The sequence below is a fragment of the Mustela lutreola genome, chromosome 10 (genome assembly GCF_030435805.1).
Source record: "Mustela lutreola isolate mMusLut2 chromosome 10, mMusLut2.pri, whole genome shotgun sequence".
Classification (NCBI taxonomy): Eukaryota; Metazoa; Chordata; class Mammalia; order Carnivora; family Mustelidae; genus Mustela; species Mustela lutreola.
This window is the reverse complement of record NC_081299.1, coordinates 93474633-93502275: the sequence shown is the minus strand read 5'-3', so window position 1 is coordinate 93502275 and position 27643 is coordinate 93474633. Positions and strand designations below refer to the sequence as shown.

Sequence of the window (27643 nt, the reverse complement as noted above, 5' to 3'; positions counted from 1 at the left end):
CTGTGGAGTATAATTACAGCTGTCTTCATGTCCTTGTCTATTAGTTCTATTATCTGTGTTATTTCTGGGTCAGTTTGATTGATTTTTCTCCTCATTATGGTTCCCGTTTTCTTGCTTCTTTGCATGCCTGGTTTTTTTGATTGAACGTTGGACATTGTGAATTTTATCTTCTCGATTGCTAGATATTTTTATATTCCTATAAATATCTTGAACTTTGGTCTGGGCATAGTTAGGTTCCTTGGCAGTGGATTGGTCCTTTCTGTTCTTGGTTGGGTTCTTTCTTTTTCTCTTCCTTTCTCTTTCTTTCTTTCTTTCTTTCTTTCTTTCTTTCTTTCTTTCTTTCTAAGCTTTTTAAGGCAAGTCCAGAGTAGCATTTACATGAGGGTTAATTTTTCTTTCCATATGACCTTTTCTTTCCACCTGAGGTTTGGTCTGTTGTTAGATCTGATTTCATTTTTCTCTTTTACTTTCAGTAGTATAAGAATGTTAAAGACTGGGGCGCCTGGGTGGCTCAGTGGGTTAAGCCGCTGCCTTTGGCTCAGGTCATGATCTCAGGGTCCTGGGATCGAGTCCCGCATCGGGCACTCTGCTCAGCAGGGAGCCTGCTTCCTCCTCTCTCTCTCTCTGCCTGCCTCTATGCCTACTTGTGATCTCTCTCTGTCAAGTAAATAAATAAAATCTTTAAAAAAAAAAAAAAAAGAATGTTAAAGACTGGAGTATAAAACGTTAGTTGCATTTGTCATAGACAGATGGGTTTTTTCAGCCATTATTTGCTGAAATGGTGGTAACCATGCTAAAAGGAGGATTACACACAGATTGATAACACTCACTGGTAGCTGGGGGTTGCGAATAGACTTGTACGGAGATATTTGCAGAGCCCTGAATACATATGAGACCTTGTGCTAGGCCTAATGGGTGACACCACATCACAGTGCCTGCTGTCAAAGAACACCCAGTGTAATCTGAGTTATTGGGAAGGAAAGGGAGGAAGAGTTAAAGGTAGCAGAAGACCCCAATTGTAGTTAATAAATCTGGCCTACATTTCCAGAGGCACTGTTTGGATGATAAATGAGGGCAGCTATCCTTTGAGTTGTTCAGGTGAAGCTGGGTGTCGCTAGTGATATCTAATGACCCTCCTCTTTCTGTGACTGGGTGACAGGAAAATGTGAGTAATGCCAGTGTGCGCTGACGGGGTGCAGTGTATAGAGCTTTGTGAAAGTTGCAGATCCTGATTGGCTCAAGACTAACTACATTGTGGCCTGATCAAGATTGCCAGGACTCCTGTGATGGAATTTGTCTTTTATCATAGTCAGTTGTGATGACCAGAGCCTTCCTTGGAAATATAGTCTGTGTTTAAATGACTGTGAGCCCATGTGGTCTCTCTGGTGCCTGTGTTAGCTCTGGGTATTCCTACTCCTCAAGGAGCTCATTGATGTAATTTCAGACACTATATCCTCACGCAAGAGAACAGGCCGTCTTGCTCTGTGTGGAGTATCTTACAAGACCCATTGCTGTGTCAGTTTTTAAGCTGCTGGTTCCAGATGTCTCTAGCAGCCCTACTTTTTCTCAGATGCTTAGCCAGCTTACATGTATGAATGGCCTTTCTGTCCTGCAGAGGCTGTGAGAAGCTCTGCCTGAATGTTTGAGAGTTAACCGGCATTTAACAAGTAAGCCTTCCATGAGGCACGGATTGTACCGTTTTCAGAGATCGTACAAGAGCTTCTGCTGAACTCAAAGGTACTCACTGTCCAGGGGGCAAATAGTGTAGATGAATTCAGAAACCCGTTCAGGAGGACCATGAACGAAAATGAGAAGATGAGCAGAACAGTTAGTGTTTTTGAGTCGTATTTCTTCAGACTTCTCTGTTGGGGTAGTTGCTTGAGTGACCAAGTGGCTGGCATCCCACCATTTATAGACATGTTCTATTTTGAGACTGAGTTTGTGGTTTGGGAAGGATGTATAATCATTTTCAACAGACGCTTATTTAGGGTGTTAAGTATCAAGTCAGGCCCAGAGAATACCAAGAAGTATAGTTACAGCCTCTGCTTCTAAGGAACCGCTCATCCTTGGAAAGTCAGGGCGCACTTAACGTTAAAGAACTTAGTAAGATGTAAGAAGTCTTTGTAAGTGAAAAGCATAATTGTCAACATTTAGCAGGAGTATATACTAAACTGTTAACTGCTCAGGGGAGTGGGGCTTGAGGTGGTGGGGCACAAGGTGGGGAAGAGGAAAACTCTTCACTTTTTATTATGCATTTGACCTGTGGACAACATGAGTTTGAAGGGCACGGATCCACTTACATGTGGTTTGTTGGTGTTTGATAAATACAGTGCAGTTCTGTAAATTATTCTCTTCTTTATGATTTTCTTTATAACATTTTATTTTCTCTAACTTTTTTGCAAGAATACAGCATATAGTAGATATAATGTAAAAAAAATATGTGTTAATCTTCTATTGGAGATATTGGTAAGGCTTCCAGTCAGCAGTAGCCTATTAGTATTTAAGTGTTGAGGGACTCAAAAATTATATATGGCTCTTGACCATGCTGGGGGTCAGCACCCCCTTCTCCCACGTTGCTCAAGGATCGACTATATATGTTTGTGCATGGTTGGAAATTTTTACCAAGTGCCAGTGTATTGCCTTTTTGGAATTCTTTATCAGTTAAAGAAATGATGGGAGGGTGGGGGGGTACCTGGGTGGTGGGCAGTAAGGAAGGCATGTGATGTGATGAGCACTGGGTGTTATACGCAACTAATGAATCATTGAGCACTACACCAAAATCTAATGATGTACTGTGTGTTAGATAATTGAATTTAAATTTAAAAAAATAATAAAATAATATAAAAATTTTAATTTAATTTAATTTTAAAAGTGATACACTAGAAGATTATACCCATAATGTTAGCCTTGAATATCTGTGTGATAGGATTATAAATAATTTATATTTTCTTTATTATACCTCCCTATTATTGCCCACATTTTCTATAATGGATATGTATTATTTTATAAATAGAGAAAGTATTTGAGAACCAAAACCCTAAAGGATCCGTGATGATTATTATAACTACATTCCAACATGCTTCTGGTATCTTGGTTATAATATACCAGCTTTCCCTTTTCTTTTTCCTAACTCTTTTTTTTTTTTAAGATTTTATTTATTTATTTGACAGAGATCACAAGTAGGCAGAGAGGCAGGCAGAGAGAGAAGGAAGCAGGCTCCCCGCTGATCAGAGAGCCCGAAGCAGGGCTCAGTCCCAGGACCCTGAGATCATGACCTGAGCGGAAGGCAGAGGCTTAACCCACTGAGCCACCCAGGCACCCCTCTTTTTCCTAACTCTTACCACAACTGCCAAGACTTCTTCTATCTTAATTCATCATCATCACCACTATTTATTTACTTATTTTTAAAGATTTTTTAAAAGGTTTTATTTATTTATTCATTTATTTATTTGACAGACAGACATCACAAGTAGGCAGAGAGGCAGGCAGAGAGAGAGGGAAGCAGACTCCCCACTGAGCAGAGAGCCCAATGCGGAGCTCGATGCCAGGACCCCGAGATCACGACCCGAGCTGAAGGCAGAGGCTCAACCCACTGAGCCACCCAGGCGCCCCTTAAAGATTTATTTTATTTATTTTAGAGAGAGAGCAGGAGGAGGGGCAGCGGGAGAGAGAGAATCTCAAGCGGACTCCACACTGAGCACAGAACCTGACACGGGAGTCGATCTCACAATCCTGAGTTCATGACCTGAGCTGAAGTCAAGAGTCACACACTTAATGAACTAAGCCACTCAGGTGTCCCCATCTTCACTATTTAAAGGTGAAACAGGGCATTGGCTCTTGCTTCTGTCCCTTGTCATTTTGAGTGAGTGAGTTAGCCTTGGAGCAAAAGGAATCCATCTATTAACTACTCAACTATACTGTGAAGGCTGCCTAGAAAAATTTAAATTATGCCGATTGCGTTACAATTATATCTGTCAATGTGGGCTGTGATCTCTTAGTTTAAAGCATCCTAAGAATACTTTCTATATCTTTATATTTAGTCCTGTTGGAGAAAGAAATTCGATTATTCCATCTCCCCATCTGGTGCAGTAAGAAAACTCATCTGCTTGGCTTACTTTATATGAGAGAGAATTAAAATGTCCAAGTTAAAAAAAAAATGTCCAAGTTATTTGTAATTTGGGTTAAGTAGTTCAATCCCAGCTTTCCTACATTTTTCTGGGAATTCATATTCCCTTATGATTATCAGCTTAATTACTTTGGAAGTAATAGTGTTCTGAATTATTTAAGGAAGCCAGAGATCAAAAGACAGATGTCATTTCTAAATGAATTTTTTTTTTTCCCTTATAGCATGTGTTTGATGATCTCAGTGTCTCAGTATCCTTGTCCTGGGTTGGCGATGGCACTGGGGTAAGTAGTATTTTCAGTCTGTTAATTCAGTGTAGCAAGAAGAAGACGGGGATTTTAGGAGTTTAAACACTGGATGTTGTTACTTTTTGAAATGGTCTCCAATCTCCATTGCAGGCATGTTTGCAGTACAGATTTTCAGGAAGCTGTGATTGGTTTGGTTTTGCTTTAGAACTGGGAACATCTAGTGACTGCCTTCCATAGTAGGAAGACAGACACCTTTTTAGTTTTTGATAGCTGCTTGGCATCAAGATGAGCAAGAAGAAGAAAGAGGAAGGAGAGTGCCATGTGCTCAGCCAGGAGCCTCATAATACTTGGGAAAACCCCTGTGTAGCAGCAGAAAACTGCACGTTGCACATCTTGGCATTTTTCCTCCAAACTGTATTGTTCCGTGTCCTTTCCCACAGTTAGTGTTGAAGGACTGTGGCGCCCATGGGCTCGCGGTTGTTCAGCTCCTTTTGTTGACTCTTCCCCTTCCACGGAGGAGCCCGTGCGAGGACTGGCATCATGGAAGTAGAGTCCTTCAGCTCCTCATCCCTCTGTATCCCCATATAGACAGTCCCCCAGCAGGAAGCTGTGCTGAGGGTGGCTGTAGGTCTTGAGTCAGGGTATGGCATTGCCCGGCTCTGTGTTCTTCTGTCTGAACAAGGGAAGGGGCCATAGTTCATACCCTCTGGTATTCTGGTAATGTATATATCATAGCACTGAGGCCTGTGACAGTGGCATCAGGAATCAAAAGAAATAGAATTTTGATGTTGAAAAGCAAGTTATACATTTCTTATTTTAATTAATTTTTAACCATGTCTCAGTTTCTTCTAAAATTTGAGTAGTGCACCAATTTCTGTGATTTAACCATTTATCTAAGATGGCATGTATCTCTAAGGCTTCTTGTTATGTGGCTATTTGAGACTCCATAGCCTCTTGTATTAATCTACTATCAGAGTCTTTTTCTCATGAATATTTCTTTCTAGAAAAATACTTATTTGAAAAATTAATTTCACAGAGAACTAACGGCAAGGAGAGGAAGAAATGGACAAATATATATGATATAGTGACTTCTCTAAGAACACCCATATTATTCTAGCCTCTGTGAGCAGAAAGAGAGATGATCTTTGCCTGAGAATATCTTACAATAATAGAGATTCACCTTTCCTTTATCATAGTGTGAGGTTGATTATCTCTGCCTCACTACTTGAAGTGTATGTGATGGGACCATTTGAACAAAATGAGTTGAGATTTTGAGTCATTGTGAGCCCAATGAATGTGGTCCTTCTGGGTTTTCTGATACTACAGTATAGGCTACCATAGGGCAGGACTCCTGGCAATCTATTACTTGTTGATTTAATCCCATCACATGCAAGCATGTAATTGGATGGTCTTTCTTATTGACTGCATGCTTTTGTCTCTTCCCCAGATCATTCTGGTCTTGACTACCTTCCATGTACCACTGGTAATTATGACTTTTGGACAGTCCAAGCTATATCGAAGGTGAGATGCATAACGTGTGGCTGGGGCATTGGCTGAGTAACACATTGTGAATGTAAGTTCCTTACGATATAGACATGATGGAGTTTAAAAGTTGATTTAAAGGATTTTCTAGCTATCTTAAGTTTTCATCAGACTGTCACACTCAGCATACTGCGTATCTGCTTAGCAACCTGACGAAGTATAAAAAGGGATCTAGTTCCAAGGAGTTTAGGCAGGCTGACCTCACTGAGTGGCAAAACAATAAAGGAAGACAAAGGAAGAGTTCATAGCAGCCTGTATCTCTTCATTTAAATGGGTATTTATTTGTGCGAAGGTATCATAGAATTTAAGCATCTTTCCATTTATTATGAGTTTTTTTTAGATCTCTGAAATAACACAGAGTGGTTTTTATATCCTTGAAAGAGTCCTTCCTATACCTTTCAGGTGAATGTGATTTTTCTTACAATAAAATGGATATGTATTTTGAGCCCTAAACAGATTTCCAGATCAGAGGGAGTTTCCAGATCAGAGGGAGTTCTGACCTAACCCACGTGTGTCACAGTATTCACAGTGGTAATGATGGGGGCAGTATGTGTTCAGGAACTATAATCTATACTGTGACGTTCACAAAGTTTTAGAGTTGTCTTCTCAAAGGTACAGCTTGGTTAAATAGTAGGTTCTTTCCCTTAATTATAAGATTCAAGACCAACTTACTCTCAGAAATTGCTGATTGTCTTCTCTGTCATTTGTGCCTATCCCATTTTCCCCCCAAGGGACTTTAAAGAAAGATGACATCCCAGCAGATGACATAGAAATGCCTCCCAGGGCCAAGGGATCTCCCAAGGGCCATTGTACTCTCTCAGGGTTCCTTCTTTGACTATTGGTTTTGGTCCGGGAGGAGGTGAACCCATGTTGAAGCTCTGAGATGATGGATCAGCCCAACCTTCCTTCCCTGGTAGGCGTGATCACTGGCTGCTGCTGCTGAGCCTGGAGCCAGTGCTCTCTGCCCTTCAGCATAGTGATGTTGGCTTAAAAATTGACCAAGAAGGAATTGCCATCTTGAAATCCATTAAAGCAGGGTTCTTGACTAACTTGGGGTTCCCCACCAACTAGCCAAACAACTGACTCATAGCAGGCAAGCAGTACATACTAATTGAGTGAATGAATACCTTTGCCTCTGTATAATTTTCAGGCTTATAGTATTTTTTATTTGTTTGATAAAGATTGACAATGCATTGTAGAATCCCAGTGCTGGAAAGGGCTATGATTTATAGGTGATTTTGTTTATTCAGATAGAACAGTAGTTGAAGCATTTCGGACAGATGAAAGGTATCCTGTTTGGGGAGGGAAAAAAATTTTTTTAGGTTGTAACTTCAGTAACTCTTACCAGTATTTTAAAAACCTGGCTCTCATAAAATATTTTCTTATAGAAAACAACCATGTTATAAAACATTTGGAAATTTTAAAAGAAAGAAAAAATTCAACCTAAAAAGTAAAGTGTGATCTTAATATTTTTACACTTTATTATCTTGATTTTTCCCTTTCATATTATTCATATGACTACATACATAGTCTTAGGAAACAGCGTGATCCAGGGTAAAATTGCCAGACTGTGTTGGCAAACAGGCCTGGGGACTGAATCTCAGCACTATCATTTGTAAGCAGAATGAACTCAAACAAGTCCAAAGTTTTTTGTCATGTGTAAAAGAAAGGTGGTAATAATGGCCACTGCAGAGCCTCTGCACATTGTGCTTTGCATTGGCTGGTGTGGAATAAGAACGAAGTGGGGTTAGCCGCTGTCGTGCCAACAGCCGGGGATGGCTTGTAGCCAGCCTGTGCTGGCACTGCCCTACCAGTTATTAAAATGAATCTGAGAGCCTTTGGTGCCAGCTGGTAAAGAGTGATTGCCTGCCCCCAGATGCTTCTGTGGCTTATACAATGCTCACACCCTTGCCCCTGCCAGTATGCAAGTATTACTAACCCCTGATGTTAACCTATGTCCATTCCACTTGGTGAGTGCTGCTCATACTGTGGCATTTTTCATATCCCCTCTGCTAATAATTTACCATTTTTGTTAGATCAACAGAACTTATTTAATCACTATCATTGTGGACACAGATTGTAGCTGATGTTTTCAGTATTACTAATGCTGCTGTGGTAAATACCACACATTTACATCAAAGAAGTTGCTGATTTCCAATTCATTTTTAGTAGCAAATAAAAACTTCCTCTCCAGTGGATTCCCTACCTGTTGTGAAGGCTGTTTACTAAACTCTTCCCTCACCAGATTGAACTGTCTTCTATACCTCTTGCGTTAGCCACTTTCTTTTTTTTTTTTTTTTTTTTTTATTTTTTTATTTTTTTTATTTTTTATTTTTTATAAACATATATTTTTTATATACATATATTTTTATCCCCAGGTCTGTGAATCACCAGGTTTACACACTTCACAGCACTCACCAAATCACATACCCTCCCCAATGTCCATAATCCCACCCCCTTCTCCCCAACCCCCTCCCCCCGGCAACCCTCAGTTTGTTTTGTGAGATTAAGAGTCACTTATGGTTTGTCTCCCTCCCAATCCCATCTTGTTTCATTTATTCTTCTACCCACTTAAGCCTCCATGTTGCATCACCACTTCCTCATATCAGGGAGATCATATGATAGTTGTCTTTCTCTGCTTGACTTATTTCGCTAAGCATGATACGCTCTAGTTCCATCCATGTTGTTGCAAATGGCAAGATTTCATTTCTTTTGATGGCTGCATAGTATTCCATTGTGTATATATACCACATCTTCTTGATCCATTCATCTGTTGATGGACATCTAGGTTCTTTCCATAGTTTGGCTATTGTGGACATTGCTGCTATAAACATTCGGGTGCATGTGTCCCTTTGGATCACTACATTTGTATCTTTAGGGTAAATACCCAATAGTGCAATTGCTGGGTCATAGGGCAGTTCTATTTTCAACATTTTGAGGAACCTCCATGCTGTTTTCCAGAGTGGCTGCACCAGCTTGCATTCCCACCAACAGTGTAGGAGGGTTCCCCTTTCTCCGCATCCTCGCCAGCATCTGTCATTTCCTGACTTGTTGATTTTAGCCATTCTGACTGGTGTGAGGTGATATCTCATTGTGGTTTTGATTTGTATTTCCCTGATGCCAAGTGATATGGAGCACTTTTTCATGTGTCTGTTGGCCATCTGGATGTCTTCTTTGCAGAAATGTCTGTTCATGTCTTCTGCCCATTTCTTGATTGGATTATTTGTTCTTTGGGTGTTGAGTTTGCTAAGTTCTTTATAGATTCTGGACCTCGAATAGCCAAAGGGATATTGAAAAAGAAAGCCAACGTTGGTGGCATCACAATTCCGGACTTCAAGCTCTATTACAAAGCTGTCATCATCAAGACAGCATGGTACTGGCACAAAAACAGACACATAGATCAATGGAACAGAATAGAGAGCCCAGAAATAGACCCTCAACTCTATGGTCAACTAATCTTCGACAAAGCAGGAAAGAATGTCCAATGGAAAAAAGACAGCCTTTTCAATAAATGGTGCTGGGAAAATTGGACAGCCACATGCAGAAAAATGAAATTGGACCATTTCCTTACACCACACACAAAAATAGACTCAAAATGGATGAAGGACCTCAATGTACGAAAGGAATCCATCAAAATCCTTGAGGAGAACACGGGCAGCAACCTCTTCGACCTCTGCCGCAGCAACATCTTCCTAGGAACAACGCAAAAGGCAAGGGAAGCAAGGGAAAAAATGAACTACTGGGATTTCATCAAGATCAAAAGCTTTTGCACAGCAAAGGAAACAGTTAGCGTTAGCCACTTTCTTGCTTGCCTTCTGAATTCCCCTTTTTTTTTTTTCTTTACACTGCTCTTGAAGTGTGTGGCTAGAACTGGACCTGACAGGTTCCTGAGTCATACCTAGGGGGCGTGAAATGTGTTTTCATGACTCTTTTTCCCATCCTTTTATTTTTCAATTCTGTGCTTACTTTAAAGACAGCCAGAAGAAAACAAAAAGAAAACAAAAGAAAAAGTAAAAAACAAAAGCAGTATCACTAAGTGTTACTGTTAAAATACCAACCAGCATCTGACTCAGCCCTTCCCATCCTATATTTGCCTAGTCTTGTGAGAAACCCCTAACACACACTTGACTAGAGAGCGACCCTGTTTGTTTCTCCAGTAGTGTCCTGCGACTGACCTTCTGCTGCTTCCTGTCCCACAGCAGGGTTCTTGTTTGGGTGTTTTTTTGTTTTTGCCAAGGTCATTTTGAATATTAATTCTTTCCTCCCTGCTGTGAAGTGAGACCTTTTCCAGAGTTTAGGTGGAAACTGTAAATAGGCTTCGTTGCTTCTCCCCTGGCCTGGCCTCTAGGAAGGGACTCCTGTTGTCCTGTTGTCCCGTTTTTGGGCAGGCCAGCCGAGGGGCACGTGTTGCTCAGAGGGGAGGGGGCAGGTTGATTAAGAGGAGTCCTAAACGGGCCACGGTTGCCCAAGAGAAAAAACAAAAGCCTGTTGAATTCTTTCTGAAGTCTCTTCTGGTTTTCACATCTCTCATGATCATATTATTTACCTGATTATCTTTCTGTACTAAATCTTATGTGGTCATATGTTCATTTGAGAATCAAATAGACAGCACTTGGTCATGTGCCACTTGCTCTGAGTCTTATGGCCCAGAGGCTCACAGGATAGAAGGAAGTTGTGCCTGTCACCTATGCTGTGTTAGAGGGAAATATATACTTTGTGTTTTTGGTTTTTTTTTTTAAGATTTTATTTATTTATTTGACAGACAGAGATCACAAGTAGGCAGAGAGGCAGACAGAGAGAGAGAGAGGAGGAAGCAGGCTCCCTGCCAAGCAGAGAGCCCGATGCGGGGCTCGATCCCAGGACCCTGGGATCATGACCTGTGCTGAAGGCAGAGGCTTTAACCCACTGAGCCACCCAGGCGCCCCGGGAAATATATACTTTGATCTTTAGGTTATAAAAAAGAATTGTGGGAAGATGGGGGAAATAATAAATAACCTCCTTAGGTATTGCTGATTAGGTAAAATTAATATATTAATATCTTCAATTTAAAGGAGTTATATTTGAATAGCTTAAATTTTGATCCTCTGTTACGGAATAATTTACACAATAGATTGTAAAGTACACGTGCCTCTTTCAAATGTGAAGTTAAAAAGGAAATAAACTGTACCTGTGATTAAGATGATAATTTGGTGTTTGGCAACTGAAAGATGTTTTCCATGCTTTTGTTTGTGGGCCTCTTGAGTCTAACTTTTCACTGTAAGATCAACTTAATGAAACACATGTTAGCATTACTCTACATCAAAATTCTGTACACACCACGAAACTGCTGCTGTTTTGGGGCAGTTGGGTAGCACAGTCGGTTAAGTGTCCAACTCTTGATTTTGGCACAGGTCCTGATCTCAGGAATGTAAGATGGAGCTCCGCCTCGGGTTCCAGCCCCGTCTTAGGCTCTGCCATCTGCTTGAGATTTTCTCTCTCTCCTGCTGCCCCTCCTCCCAATAAATAAGTAGATCTTAAAAAAATAAAACAGCTGCTATTTTATTTGTGATTTTATTTGCTATTGAGAGTTGTTCAACCTTTGGAAATGAGTAAGGGCATCTTGAGGTAATTAAACTTCACATTAAATTTTATTCCGTAGTCACTGTAAATTTTTAAGGATCTTACTTGAGGTAAAAAAAAGAAAAAGGTTAATGTGAAGATATCAACAGATATTGAAGCAAAGTGCACTAAACTGGCTTCTCCAGGACATCTTGTATGACAGCCTTTTTAATGATATGCTTGGTCCAGTTTTCACTGCAGTAGATTATTAATAATGACTGCATATTTAGTTAAAATTTTAACTTAAATTTCATTACAAAATATATTTTATTGCTTCTTTTCTTTTTTTTTTTTTTTTAAAGATTTTTATTTATTTATTTGACAGAGAGAGATCACAAGTAGCCAGAGAGGCAGGCAGAGAGAGAGGAGGAAGCAGGCTCCCTGCTGGGCAGAGAGCCCGATATGGGGCTAGATCCCAGGACCCTGAGATCACAACCTGAGCCGAAGGCAAAGGGTTAACTCTCTGAGCCACCCAGGCGCCCCTGCTTTTTTTTTCTTAAAGAAAAAGTTTATTAAAATGTATGATGTCTTTTTACTACAGCTTCACTTTTATGAACTTAGAGCATATAAAAATCATGAAACTAGGTGGTTTTCATCATTTAGGAAATATTCCCATGAAAATACATGTTAGAATTGCCTTGTCAACCAAAGCCAAATAGGGACACCGGGTACATACTCATGTTTCTTCTGATTACTCACAATATCTTATCTCCTTTATTTTCCCACTTGTGTTTTCAAAATTTCTCCAAAACACATGCATCCTTTTTTCAGTAAGCATAAAACAATAAAATATTAAAAAGACATAAGGTAACATTAGACAGTTGGGGGTAAAAAAAAAAAAAGAGAGAGAGAGAAAGACTAAAGTATTGGGAGTTCAGCTTAATGTGAATTCAAATTCTGCCCATTTTACTGGCCAGTCTGTGATTTCAGGTCTGCTGTTTTGTTGCCACAATTTAATAAGCTACATTCTCCCTGTTGATCTTTTAACTGGAAGTCTCAGTACCGCTGGTTGTCATTGTTCTGCAGAGTTCCCATGTATCCTGAATTGGGAGGTACGAAACCATTGCTCCTAGAGGAAAGAAAGATTTCAGCTCCCACAAACCTCTGCTCATACCATTCATTTTTTTTTTTTAAGATTTTATTTCTTTATTTGACAGACAGAGATCACAAGTAGGCAGAGATAGGGAGAAGCAGACTCCCTGTTGAGCAGAGAGCCCCATGCGGGGCTTGATCCCAGGACCCTGAGCTGAAGGCAGTGGCTTAACCTACTGAGCCAGCCCAGGTGCTCCATCACACCATTCATTTTTGTTCATTGATCAGTACATGATCTTGTTTTATGTACATTTCTGTTGAAAGAAGACACCTTATTTAATGTGTATTATTGATTCATTAATGTTGAGGTCGTTTCCAACTCATGCCGAGAGGATGCTTTTTCTAACTTTTCTAACCTTATTTTCTCCATAAGGCACATCAAAGCCTTCTTGTGCTGCGGAACACTAGCCCTCCAACACTGTGCTTGGGTGCTATTAGAAATAGCAGAATCACCAAGAAAAAACACAAGTGCAAAATGCATGGCACTAAATAGAGTGTGAAGAATACACTTATTGACAGTGTAAAAGCTGACAGAAGAAGGCCGAGGGTCCTCTTCTCGGACCCCAGCTGGGAATATGCATGCTGGGTTACTCACTCTGTGTTTCTCACTCTGTGCATGCCTGCTAATGACTACAAAAGTGTCAGGAGCAAGGGTTACAAATACGTTTGAGTGTGCAGTCAAATTTTTAAATAGAAACCTAGGAACAGTAAGGATCTACTGTGTAAGCTTCCTGATCAGTGAAAACTAGAAAACAGTAGGTTGTTTTTTTTTTTTAAGTTTGTTGTCATCCTTGTTGCCTTTATGTTGCAGTTTATAGCGACTTAATCATGGCAAAAATAAAGAAACAGAAATGTTTAGGCCTAAAAGCCAACAAAACAAGGATATCTATGCTTGTATGTGGGTGTTTGTTTGCTTGTTTGTGTGTTTTAAGAGAGAGAGTGCATGCACGTACACGCGCGCACACACGTGTTGTGCGCACATGAGGTAGGGGGATGGGGGAGGGAGGAGAATCTTAGGCAGGCTTCATGCTCAGGGTGGATCATGACCTGAGCTGAATTAAGAGTCATATGCTTAAGTGAGTGAGCCACCCAGGCGCCCCAAATGCTTGTTTGATTGTCAAGAAAAATAAAATGTAAGATTATCTGAGATATTGTAGAACTCTCATACTGTTACTTTCCGTTAAATGTCTGTGGTTCAGATACCTGGTGTTACAAGTTCCAATAGATTATAAATGAAAAGTCCTCAAAAACAAGGATGTAATTTTTGAGTATTGACATTTGGATTGAGTGTCAATATGAGTCTTATGGGAAAAAACCCTTTGAGTGCTTCCTTCTACTAGGAATTTTGATTTTGTCTTACTTGAAGTCCTATACGATGATTACTTCTTTTTTCATTTATTTTAATAATGTCTAGATCTTTCTTGTTCTTTGAAGGTATTGGGTTCTATTCTGAAAATATTTGTATTTTAACACTTCAGCTGCAAATATGTACATATTCTTATGCGTGTTTACAGCACAGATATATGCGTAAGTGATCATTTATTTTTGGCAACCAGAAATTGGTTATTTTCTATTCAAAAGACTTGTTTCTAAAGCAGATGGTTTCACAGGATTTACTTATCGTTTGACTGCTGTTTATGACACTATTAATTATCCTCTGGATTTTGAAAAGTAGATATATTTTTCAAGATGTTGCTTTGGTTTCCTCTTCATGATGTATGTTGTGTACTGATAGAAAATAAAGCTACTTTATTATTTTTTAAGATTTTATTTATTTATTTTAGCAAGAGAGCACCCAAGCAGGGGCAGGAGCAAAGGGAGAGGGATAGGGAAGGGGAAGGAATCTCAAGCAGGTGCAGAGCATGGAGCCTGGCGCAGGGCTCAATCCCAAGACCCAGAGATCATGACCTGAACTGAAACCAGGAGCTGGACTCTTAACCAGCTGAGCTACCCAGGTGCCCCCAAATAAAGCTACTTTAATTTTTTATTTTTAAATCATTTTTTAAATATTTTATTTACTTATTTGACAGAGAGAGGGCGCACAAGTAGGCAGAGAGGCAGGCAAAGTGAGAAGGAGAAGCAGGCTCTCTGCTGAGCAGGTAGCCCAATGTGGGTCTCGATCCCAGGACCCTGGGATCATGAGCCAAGCAGAAGGCTGCTGCTTAACCAACTGAGCCACCCAGGCATCCCAGTAAAGCTACTTTAAAATAAAGTGTTATATTAAAATATATTCCTTGGCCTTACATGGCCTCAGCAGAACCCTGCATAAATCCTAGCCTGTTGATACTAGTCCATTGTGCTCCAGTTGTTTTTTTCAGTGACTAAAGTAGTGTAGTTGCAGATGATTTTTTGTTATGCTCATGTTGCTTTCTTTTTCTGAAGAGCAGGGTTGTGTTTGTTGTGCCAAGTTCTTAAAAAGCAAGCAGGCTTGCCAACAGGTTTGTGGAGGTTCACTGGGGATGTCCTAAAGGAGGGGAGATTTGTAAGCTGGTGATAAGCAAGCTACTACAAACCCCTTTAGACGGTTGTCTGAGTGACTAAGGATCTGTACCTTGTGGAGTGAGGAATTGTTTATGTGTAATCCCTTTGACCTGCTATCCGGAAGATAAGAAAACTTTTTGTACTCCAAAGCCAAGGATAGGGTAGTAAAGAATCAGTTGGACGGTGCCTAATCCCTGTTTTGTTGAGGAAGAGTATTTCAGACAACTTGAATTTAGGTGTGGTTTGCTTTAGCATGCAGTCAGGGACCTCCGGGAACACTCGGAGACGCTGCCTTCCTGTCTGGCTCAACTTCCTCTTAGCCCATCTTTACTGTGGGGACATCAGCCCTGGCAAGATTGTGGAAGTCTACAGGTTGTAAGAGAATTTTATTTACAAATAAAATAATTCAAAGTTGCCTCTAGTATGGGGCTGAGAGTTAAGAGAATTGCATTGTAGTTTCAGTTTTGCCCTTAATTAACTGGTTGCCTTCTCACAGTTTGCCTCCTTGGGAACCTCCTCAGCTGTGAGGTGAGGCAGTTGGACAAGATGTTCTCCTCAGTCCCTTGCATCTCTCTCATTCTGTGTTCCACAGTTCTGTGATTCTTTATTTGTGGAGGCTTCTACCTGAACTACCATTTGTGAAGCCATATACCCTATCTGCATTTATCAGCGAACACTGCATTTATCAGCAGGCAACTAACTGGCTGCACACAGCCGTCTTCACCGACGAACGTCTAGATCTCCCGACTGCTGAGATGCCGCATTCTCTATCATATTTTAGCAGACTGCACACAGTATGAAACCCAGCAGATGTAGATAGCTACTGACTTTTTTGCTTTTAGTTTGCAAAATCGAAACACAAAGCTGAATACTTCTCAAAAATATTGTTGGAATGAACTTTTAGAGAAAGCTTTAGCAACCCAAGAAATGAGATTAACTTTGTTTTCCCTAGCTGTTTTGTGCGAGGCACACTGTGGACATGGGTGCCTGGTACGGCAGCCTCTGGGAGTGGGGGGACCTCAGGACTCCTGCTCCTTCGTTTGCAGCTTGCAGCTTTATCGTTAGGGCTGTGCATGACTAGATTAGTTTGGAGGCCTTTGGCTACATTTAGCAGACATCCCAACCCATACTAGCTTAAATAATAAGGGAATTAATGGCTCATAACTAAATACAGAAGAAGGATGGGCTTTGGTGTTAGTTCAATCCAATGTCATGGGCTCTGCTTCTCTGGAATTCCAGAATTCCCTCAGCAGTTCACTTTTGTTGGCTTATTTTTCAAGTTGTGCTCTCATTTTGCCAAAATGTCTGTAGCAGTTTTTTGCTTTGTATTCACATATTACAGGGTTGGCGTTTCCCAATCTTTGGGTCACTGACATTTAGGGTCAGCTAATTTTTTCTTGTCGTGAAACTGTCCTGTGCATTGTAGGATGTGTGGCAGCACCCCTGGCCTTCACCCACTAGATGCCAGTAGCATCTCACCGCTGGGTTGTGATAATAAACGTCTCCTGACAAGCCAAATGTTTGCGGTTGTGGTGGGGGCTGGCGGGCAAGAATGCATTGACTGAGAACCGCTCAGCAAAGGAAGACATCATTTTGTCAGGTGGCTGTCTTAAGGATAAAGAAACGTGTTTCCTCAAAGACCCCAAATTTCCCCCTTTTGTCTTACTGGGTCTACCTGGGTCACTCCCATTTCTGACCCTTCACTGGTGAAGGGGAAGACTGTCCTTCAGACTAATCAGGCCCACCACTGGAACTAGAGATGGGATCCATCCCCTGAGGCAGGTGACTGTTCAGGGGAGGGTGGTGAGTGCCTCAGCCAAGGCAGTGGGCAGGGATCATGTATGGAAGCCAGGCAGGACTCCCGAAAGTGTCTTTGACTGCTGCATTCTAAATGTGTTTTGCTCTTCTTCCTCTCAGTGAGGACTATGGAAAGAACTTTAAGGATATTACAAATCTCATCAATAACACCTTCATTCGGACTGAGTTTGGCATGGCTATTGGTCCTGAGAATTCTGGAAAGGTGAGACTCATTCACACACATATGAAGCTGTGCTTTGTGCGACACATAGGGTTGTCAGATAATAATGTTGGAATGGTCCAGTTGTATATAGCAATATATTTAGTTTGCTGTTAGTGCATTTTATTTTTTTTAAGATTTTATTTATTTATCTGATATAAATATTTATTTTTATTTAAAGATTTTATTTATTTATCTGACACATATATTTATCTGATATAAATATTTATTTATTTATGTGAGAGACATAACAAAAGAGGGAACACAAGCCAGAAGAGTGGGAGAGGGAGAAGCAGGCCTCCTGCCAAGCAGGAAGCCCAATGCAGGGCTTGATCCCAGGACTCTGGGATCATGACCTGAGCCAAAGGCAGACACCTAACAACTGAGCCACCCAGGCGCCCCATTAGTGCATTTTAAAATTAAACATAATTTAGTGCTGTTCATCAAAGAATGGAATTCAGCACACAGGTTCTTTTTTGGGAGGGGGGTCCCTATCCAAGATCCTAGCCAAACTCTTTAAAATTATGTAGCAGGGGCAGCTGGGTGGCTCAGTGGTTAAGCCTCTGCTTTCGGCTCAGGTCATGATCTCAAGGTCCTGGGATTGAGCCCCGCATCGGGCTCTCTGCTCCGCAGGGAGCCTGCTTCCCCCTCTTTCTCTCTGCCTGCCTCTGACTATTTGTGATCTCTGTAAAATAAATTTTAAAAAAAATCTTTAAAATTATGTAGCAGGGGCGCCTGGGTGGCTCAGTGGGTTAAGCCGCTGCCTTCGGCTCAGGTCATGATCTCAGGGTCCTGGGATCGAGTTCCGCATCGGGCTCTCTGCTCAGCAGGGAGCCTGCTTCCTCCTCTCTCTCTCTCTGCCTGCCTCTATGCCTACTTGTGATCTCTCTCTGTCAAATAAATAAATAAATAATCTTAAAAAAAAAAAAATTATGTAGCAGCTCTTTGGCATCACAATGTATAATCCAAAAAACAACATTTTAGCTTTGGGCAACTAGCTAATCTCAAACTGAGCAAGCTAAATTCACAGTTATGATGCACTATTTCAATTTAGGATAATATTTGTTATAAGACTAATACTTGAGTGTAATATACCTATAATCTGTTTTTATAACTCTTTGAATTTTTGGAAATTTCTTAACGGATATCTGGTGAAAATGGTGTAAGAACTTCTGTGCTTTTATAGTATTATACTCTGAATCTGAACTTTTTTCTTCTTTATCAGGTGATTTTAACAGCAGAGGTGTCTGGAGGAAGTCACGGAGGAAGAATCTTCAGATCCTCAGATTTTGCAAAGAACTTTGTTCAGACCAATCTCCCTTTCCATCCTCTGACTCAGATGATGTATAGCCCTCAGAATTCTGATTATCTTTTAGCCCTCAGCACTGAAGTAAGTATAGTTGAGGAACTTGTGTTGCTTTTTTGCATTTTTATAAACTGAAAACACACTGTTTTAAAAGAACCCTATAGGAAATGCCTTTATATTGGACTGCTTTCTAGTGATTTTTTAAGGCATGAATTTGTATTTTTTTGCATTATTTTCTAGTTTGGTAAAGGGCATGATTTTCGTGTACTATCTATTCCAGACAAGTATGATATCTAGCTGTCATTACACATTTTTTTAAGTGAGTAGATGCAGTGTGCTCTCAGAGTAATGAACTAGAAAACAGTTTAATGTAATTATTCTTGTGCTTCAAGGGACAAGCATAAACTGTCAAACTCCTGATGGTGTTACTCCTTTCCTATGACCAAACCACATCTTCATAATTTTTTTTTTGTTAGCTCCCAGTATATAAATCATACTGATTTCTATCTTTGATACTCCTGTATTAAATATCCAGAGTTTTACATCTCTGCATCCCCTACCATATTCCTATACTGTCCCCAGGAACCTGTGCCTCTCCCTGACCCTTCCACCTCTCTTCTGAAAGTTCTATGGGGAGCACATTTCACTTTTCCTTTCCTGGAGTACCAGTCTCCTTTACCATCAACTTTAAGGGCCCAAAGTGGCTGAGTTGCTAGACTGTGATAATCATAATTATACTTTTCATTTACATGGGCTCTTTCTCATCTTATTTCTTAGAGCGTGGTCTTCTGACCTGCAATATCAGTTAGAAACCCCTGGGAGATTCTTTTAATATGCAGTTCTTTGGCCCCGGTCCAGACATAGTCTGCCAGTGACTTTTGTTTTTGAGGTGGCTAGTATTTTTAACAACCTTCCCAGCTGAGTCTGCACACTAAAATTTGAGAGCCATTGCTGTGGGGACAGAAAGTGGGTCATCATCGTGGACAAGCCAGGCTGAGCAAAGGGGTAGCATGGGGAGGATGAAGAGCTGTCTGGGGTCTGGGCCTTCTGTGCAGATCTTTGAGCAGAGGAAAGGCTAGAAGACTCAAGGAGACCAAAGTTAAGTTTAGGCAAAGGAGGATAGAGGAAGGAAACTGGCCTGCTGGGTAGGCTTCAGATCTTAAAGCAACAATTCCAGGAAGTCAGCCTCCAGCAGCTTGAGCTAGGCCCTTCAAGGGAGCACAGAGACCCCCAGAGGAATGGACAAAATCAGCAACCCCTCCCCTTTTTTAAAGATCACTTGTTTATTTATTTGACAGGCAGCGATCACAAGTAGGCAAAGAGGCAGGCAGAGAGAGAGGCAGAAGCAGGCTCCCCACTGAGCAGAGAGCCCGAAGCGGGGCTCAGTTCCAGGACCCTAAGATCACGACCCAAACTGAAGGCAGAGGCTTTAACCCATTGAACCACCCAGGCACCCCAGCAACCCCCATTTTGAATTCAACCCCATTGCCATTACCAAGTGTCTTAAGATTATTGAAACATGCTGTCCTCAGGAAGAGGTAGTCACAGTCTGCTTTTATATCTCAGTTTCTTCCAGTTAAGGGTAAGTTGGAGGTATAAATAATCAGGTTTGGGGTGCCTGGGTGGCACAGTCGGTTAAGCATCCAACTCTTGGTCTCGGCTCAGGTCATGATCTCAGGGTTGTGAGATTGAGCCCTGCGTCAGGCTCTGCACTAAGTGTGGAGTCTGCTCAAGATTCTCTCTCTTCAGGGCACCTGGGTGGCTCAGTGGGTTAAAGCCTCTGCCTTCGGCTCAGGTCATGATCCCATGGTTCTGGAATCAAGCCCTGCATCGGGCTCTCTGCTCAGCAGAGAGCATACTTCCCGCCCCCTTCTCTCTCTGCCTGCATCTCTGCCTCCTTGTGCTCTGTCAAATAAATAAATAAAATCTTTTAAAAAAAAAAAAAGATTCTCTTTCTTCCCCTTTCCCCTACTTGCTCGCTCTCTCTCAAATAAATAAATAAAATCTTAAAACAAGAACAACAACAAAAACCCAGGGTTGAAAAGACAGACCAATATGTACTAAGATACAACTATAAGTGATACCAGATATTTCCAAGTAGAATTTGGTAAATTAGAAATGCTGGGAGGTGAATGTTATCAGAGAAATAAAGAGTTACAGAAGGAAGAATGGTGGGTAAGCATGGAGGGAGCACTGTAGGTAAATTCTGCCTCGATCAGCCCCTTATAATTTCAGCTGTACCAGGTCATCTCTGTCCCAGCTCCACTGGGTCTGGGCCCAGTGGGCTTGTGTTGCCAATGTAATGGATATTGTCTGTCTTTATCTTACCCAGCCTTTGCTACATTTGAAAATAAATGGCCAGTCTCTCCTTTCGGGAACTTGGCTTCCTTGGCTTCTTTCTTACCTTCTAACCATTCCTTCCTGGTCTCTTTCATAAACTTCTGTCAATCTACCCTCAAGCTGCTATTGCTCATTTCATTCTGAGCAATCTCCTCCCCTCTGTCCATTGTAACTGTCCCTGTAATGTGTAAGATTCTCAAATCCATATTTCTGGCTTCCTCCTAGCACTTCAGATTTCTATCTTCTCCCCCCCCCCCCCCACACACACACACACTCTGCCCTACAGGAAAAAGCTACCAGTTCTACCAAATCTAGTTTCTAGATTCTTCCTGAGCCTATTCCTCACAGGTGTGGTTTAGGGCCTCACTAACTCTTTTTTTTTTTTTTAAGATTTTATTTAAGAGAGGGCCCCTGGGTGGCTCAGTGGGTTAAGCCGCTGCCTTCGGCTCAGGTCATGATCTCAGGGATTGAGGCCTGCATCGGGCTTTCTGCTCAGCAGGGAGCCTGCTTCCCCCTCTCTCTCTCTGCCTGCCTCTCTGTCTACTTGTGATCTCTCTCTGTCAAATAAATAAATAAAATCTTTAAAAAAAAAAAAAGATTTTATTTGAGAGAGAGTGAGCAAGGATGAGTGGGGGGAACAGAAGGCAGAGAGAGAAGTAGACTTCCTGCTGAATAGGGAGCCTGACACGGGGCTTAATCCCAAGGCCCTGGGATCATGACCTGAACTGAAGTCAGACACTTAGGCAGCTGAGGCCCCCAGGGGCTCTGGAGTTTCACTAACTCTCAGTGAACTAATGGGGTACAGCTTTTTTACTGCTTTTCCTGTTTCTGGTCTGAAATCCATCTCTCCTGTTGCCATTCAAGTATTATACCTTTAAAAAAGTAAAACTGAGGGGTGCCTTTGTGGCTTAGTCAGTTAAGTGTCCGACTCTTGATTTTTGGCCCAGGTTCTGTGATCTTGGGAATCTTGGAGTTGTGAGATCGAGCCCTGTGTCAGGGGTTAGCATGCTTAGCATGGAACCTAAGATTCTCTTTTTCCCTCTGCCCTTCCTCTACTCCTCCCATCCCATATTCACGTGTGTGTGCGCATACTCTTTCTCTCTCTCAAAAAAAAGTAAAACCAAGGGCCTTCACATCTCTCCCTAGCATGAGCCCCTTCTTTCCTCAGCTTGGAATTTGTGCTCCATCAGTGTCTGAAGGCTTTGAACTCCTTGCTGGCGCTGTGATGTTTTATCCCCTCTGGCCTCAGCTGGTACTACTGTGTATTTGTGCAATAACATCCCATCTCCCCATTTGCCTTCTTATGGTTACGCTGCTCATTATTTAATAGTAGTTCAGCTGACTTCACAAACTGTCTCTGAAGCATCCTTGCTCCCCTCCTTATTCTCACCCTGGACACAGTGTTTCCGTAACTTACCACATTGTATCAAAATCTTATCCACTATTCTTGTTAAACCCTGAGCTCCTTAAGAACAGGGAATATATTGTCTTTGTGTCCCTAGTGCAACCTCTGGGGACAGTGCCTGGCACACAGTAGGCACTCCATAAGCATTTGTTATTCTGAATTTCCAAAACCCTGAAGGGGCCCCCATCACCCAAGTATGTATGGAGGGCAGGCTGCTTGATGGAACTTCAGTGTGTGTGTTTACTGTCCCAAATGATTAGATATGAATTATTAAAGGTCATATAAGCAGCTGCACAAGACAAAGCTGGAATTCTGATAAGTCATTTATAATCTTTCAGAATGGCCTGTGGGTGTCCAAGGATTTTGGGGGAAAATGGGAAGAAATCCACAAAGCAGTATGTTTGGCCAAATGGTGAGTAACAGAAGACTCCATCTGTGCAGCGCCCTAACCCTATCCCGACAGTGCTGCCTGAAGTCACAGGATTAAGTACTGAGCACTGACTATGTGCCAAGTAATCTTCAGGATGCCATGAGGGGCATAAGGGAAGGGGCATGCATGACACAGATCTTGACCTGGAGGAACTTCTGATTCTGCTGGGAAAGAATCCTTAATCTCACTAAGCATTAGGATATAAAATGTAAAACAGGGCGCAGGACTGAGTAGCTGCTGCCTGTAAAGGTTTGTTCTCCATAAAAGGTGACATCAGGTGGAATAGCATAACACACAGCTCTGACCTGGGACTTATATACTTCTCTGTGGCCAGATTTATATTCCCTCACCTAGGGATCCATTCCGGCTGTGCGGAATGTAGCAAGGAGTCAGGAAGAAAGCCTGGAGAAACCCAGAGCACTAGAGTCACCCTGTGCATGCACCAAAAATCCTTTCCCTCTCTCGGTGGGACACCCCCCAGCTTACGCGTGCGCGCGCTTGCAAACACACACACACACACACACACACACCCCTCCCTGCTTAAGATGATGCAGCTGAGGAGCTCTTACTTGGGAATTGGGTCACCTTTGTTCAAAACTGGCTTAGTCAGTGGCTTAAGCCGGGCTCTGGTGTTTCCCTTTTGTGAAAGATTTACTGGGGGGAGTTTGGGGGATGGTGGAGCTAGAATTGAATTAAAAACCTTCATACCACCACAATTCTGATTATGCTCCCACCCTTGTTTAGAGTCTTTTCTTTCTCTTTGACTAATTTCAGCAAATTTGCATCTAGTTTCCCTGTGGAGAGCAGATTGGTGCCTGAGGTCGGGGGGGGGGGGGGGGGGGGTATGAGTGCTAGCAACCGGCTTGGCCAGCTTGAGACGCCAGTGCTGAGAGCAACACAGAGGCAGGAGAGCTGTAAAAGCAGCCATACCAGAGAGGCCGTGACAGGATGTGCTGCTTTTGTGCCGGATCAAGAGAGCCCACGTAGCTCAGTAACTTCTAATGGGAACACTGTGTTACAGTGTCAGATGTTTGATGTTCATGAACATGACCCATAGTCCCAGGGAAGAATTTAATAGTTAATGTCCTCTACTTAGGGATTCAGGGAGATGTGTAATACATTGTCAAATATATCTACTGAAATTAAAATATTAAAAAAATATTGCTTCAAGTGGCCTTTTCCCAGAAACTGCTAATAAAATGAGGTCTGTGCTGCCGCGCTCTGGGACACAGGCTACATCTGCATTCGGTCTGTGTATTTTCACGAATTGTGTTTGTGCCTTATATGGTCTTATCAGGAAGGAAGTAATTTTAAAGGAACTAAATTAACAAGTTGCTTCACTCTCAGTGGACCTAAAGTATATAGAATGTGCTCAAGTAAGACTGTAGTAAGTTTCGTTCATTAAAACTCACCATGATACATGTATATCAAATCACTGCAGTGTGCACTCTCAATGGTATTTGTCAGTTAGATCTCAAATAAAAAGCCAAAAGAAGCAAACAGAAAACTCATCTTTAAAGCTAAACCTTTAGGGATTCCTGGCTGGCTCAGTTGGTAGAGTGTGCAGCTCTTGATCTCAGGGTCATGGATTTGAGCCCCATGTTAGGTGTAGAGATTACTGAAAAATTTTTAAAAATCTTTTTAAAAAACCCTAAAATTCATTTTTATTTTACTTTTTTTTAAAAGATTTTATTTATTTATGTGACAGAGATCACAAGTAAGCAGAGAGAGAGAGAAGAGGAAGCAGGCTCCATGCTGAGCAGAGAGTCCGATGCGGGATTTGATCCCAGGACCCTGAGATCATGACCTGAGCTAAGGCAGAGGCTTAACCTCCTGAGCCACTCAGGCGTCCCTAAAATTTGTTTTTAAGTGGTATTTTGTATCCTCTATAGGGTTTTTTTTTTTTTAACTTTTGTTTGTTTACATTTCTTTGATTAGTGTCTAAATATAAGATAATTGGACAGCTGATAACTATTTACACACCTTTTAGATCTTTGATTTCTAGGAGTTGACAGCCTGAAGTGCTGAAAGAACATGCTCAGAGCCCACCCCTTGTGCTGGTGCTCATCCAAAAGTACTGCCAGGTTCTGAACCTACTGTCCTACAAACTCCCTTTCCAAGATAGAATTTAAATAATTCAACCTCTGACCTAGCTGTCTATTTGAGATGAAAGAACTAAGTTATTTAGCACATGCAAAGCATTGAACTAGGTTCTGAGGGGAAACAACAAAGCATAAAACTTCATACCTGTCCTAAAGAACCCGATAATGTAGTAGGAGAGGGAGGTGTACACTGTTCATTAAAATAATTAAATAAGAGACAAAGGAGTGCCAAATGGCTGGTGCAGAATGGCATGGTGCTCTAGAACACAATGTTTCTCAACCGCTGGCACTCATGACATTTTGGACTGGAAAGTTCTTTGCTGTGAGGGAGTTGTCCTAGCATTGCAGGATGGTTAGCAGCACCCCTGGTCTCTGTCCGTTGGTACTAGCAACAACTCCCCATCCCTCAGTTACAACAATCAGAAATGTCCCCTGGGGAGTGAAGTCACCCCCAGTTGAGAATCTCTGCTGTAGAAATTTGCAGCAAGGAAGCTTTCCAGATGGAGTGCCAGGAAAAGTTTCACGGAAGAGCTAGATTTTCAGTTGGAGCCTAAAGACTGTGAGCTTAGATCTGATTATAGGAGAGAAAAAAGCATTTCAAGCCAGAAACAGGAATAGCAAATGTAAGAGGCAGATTTGGAGAGTATAAACAGACCAGTCTGACCAGCTGGAAGAGTTCATGAGAAGTAGTGGACAGGCAAAATCCTGGGCCAGGCTGGGGGGCACCTTGACCAGTATGACTGGGAGAGTCCGGCATACAGCTCCCCAGAAGGCCATTTCGCCTGGCACCCATGGATGGAGCTTATCACTAGAAGCTTGCTTGGAGCTTTGTGACTGCCGTTGACAGCAGTCTTGAACCGTGTCTTTTCTCTGTCTTTGCCTCTCTTTAGGGGATCAGAAAACACCATCTTCTTTACCACCTATGCAAATGGCTCCTGCAGTAAGTATATTTTAGTTCCAAATAAGAATGTCCTATGGTCGGGACGCCTGGGTGGCTCAGTGGGTTGAAGCCTCTGCCTTCGGCTCAGGTCATGATCCCAGGGTCCTGGGATGGAGCCCCGCATTGGGCTCTCTGTGCGGCGGGGAACCTGCCTCCTCCTCTCTCTCTGCCTGCCTCTCTGCCTACTTGTGATCTCTGTCTGTCAAATAAATAAATAAAATCTTAAAAAAAAAAAAAAGAATGTCCTGTGGTCCATTTACAGTAGAATGTTCTGGGTTGTAAGAGATAGAAACACCAGAGATCCTTCTATTCTCCTGTAGTTTTAATAGCTAAGATAACTGTCAAGGATTTAAAAATTTTTAAAAGTACTGAGCCTAGATCAAATAAAAACATGAGCTATACAGAGAGGCAGTGTACTTAATTTTAGCAATGTATTTACATAAAGTAATTATTAGGCTACAAACAATAACAAGTCGAAAGAGCATGAAGGTTGTGTTGTGATATTGTCAGCTTTCCAATCCATGGCACCATTTCAAAGCAGAAAGCATGGTCTTTCATTTATTCATTCAACAGCTCATTTTTTTATTCACTGTTTTGCACACCTGCTGTAATATGCCATTCACTTTTCTAAGGATGGAGAGAACAAGACACCCAAGCTTCTCTTATGGGGCTTGAGTTCCAGTAGGGGGTATTAGATGATCAGCAAGAAAACCAAAAACTCAAACAAGACTACTTAAAATAGAAAAAGATAAGTGTGCCATGAAGAAAGCAAAACAGGATGCCGTGGCCGTGACATGTTGTTTATGCAACACTGTGTTTGAATTAAGTAAACTCTCTCGTTCTGTCTAGTGCAGAACCTCACATGTACAATATTAAAACCCAAATGTGAATTCCCTATGTCTAATGCTATGTCATTTTACATTGTCACTTGATTAACAAGCATAGAATTAAAAATTGTTTAGCTATAAAATTAACATTCTAAAACAATTGTTTTGGACTGAGGGCTCACCAGTATGTGAAATTTTAATTAATATTTTGTCTTGTTTAAGAAGCTGACCTTGGGGCACTGGAATTATGGAGAACTTCAGACTTGGGGAAAAGCTTCAAAACCATTGGTGTGAAAATCTACTCTTTTGGTCTTGGGGGACGTTTCCTATTTGCCTCTGTGATGGCTGATAAGGTGAGTGTTGCCTCTTCTGGCATTTCTTTTTTTTTTTTTTTTTTTTTTTAAAGATTTTATTTATTTATTTATTTGACAGAGAGAGATCACAAGTAGGCAGAGAGGCAGGCAGAGAGAGAGAGAGAGAAGGAAGCAGGCTCCCTGCTGAGCAGAGAGCCCGATGCGGGACTCGATCCTAGGACCCTGAGATCATGACCTGAGCCGAAGGCAGCGGCTTAACCCACTGAGCCACCCAGGCGCCCTCTTTTGGCATTTCTGAAATTTCTGTAAATATGTCTCAAATGGATCCCTTTTACCACTAGTACTAGCAGAGTTTCTTGCCTTTTTGCAGTGTTTAGTCTCACTAACATTTGGAGGTAATTCTTTCTAGAGGCTGATTGATTCTTCTGGGCTCTGCATACTAGCCTATTGTCACCATATGAATACCCACAACCCCAGAATTTGGACTTTACTCAGACACAGACACCTGAAAAAAAAGCAATCCACTTGCTCACTATCCAATAATGATAATAGAAATAGGTAACATTAATTAAGTACCTGCTATATTCTAGATACTGTTCTAGACCCCAGGAATATAGCATTGAACAAAACAGATAAATGTCCTGCTCCCAGAGCTTATATTTAAGTAGGGAGTTAGATAGATACTAAACTAATAAATATGACATAATATTGGGTAGTGATTAAAGCTACGAAGAAATCTATAACAGAGTAAGGAACTAGAATATGCTGGAGTAGTCCTGTTTTAGATCAGGTGGCTTGGATGGGCTGAGACCCAACTGAAGGGAGAGCATAGTTCTGTGTACATCTTAGCTGAAGGGACAGTAAGCACAAAGATAGGA

General features: G+C 41.5%; 1 protein-coding gene across 3 annotated transcripts in view; it reads left to right on the top strand.

Moving 5' to 3' along the window:
• SORT1 (sortilin 1) overlaps nt 1-27643 on the top strand; it is a 69177-nt gene that overhangs the window by 16111 nt on the left and 25423 nt on the right. For 2 of the 3 annotated variants that reach the window (XM_059137405.1, XM_059137407.1), the window contains exons 2-8: nt 4348-4407; nt 5819-5892; nt 17002-17104; nt 18327-18491; nt 22491-22564; nt 25575-25624; nt 26674-26804. In XM_059137405.1, the coding sequence (XP_058993388.1) occupies nt 4348-4407; nt 5819-5892; nt 17002-17104; nt 18327-18491; nt 22491-22564; nt 25575-25624; nt 26674-26804 (657 nt within the window). The remainder of the gene's footprint in view (nt 1-4347; nt 4408-5818; nt 5893-17001; nt 17105-18326; nt 18492-22490; nt 22565-25574; nt 25625-26673; nt 26805-27643) is intronic. The other variant, XM_059137406.1, reaches the window with a different exon arrangement.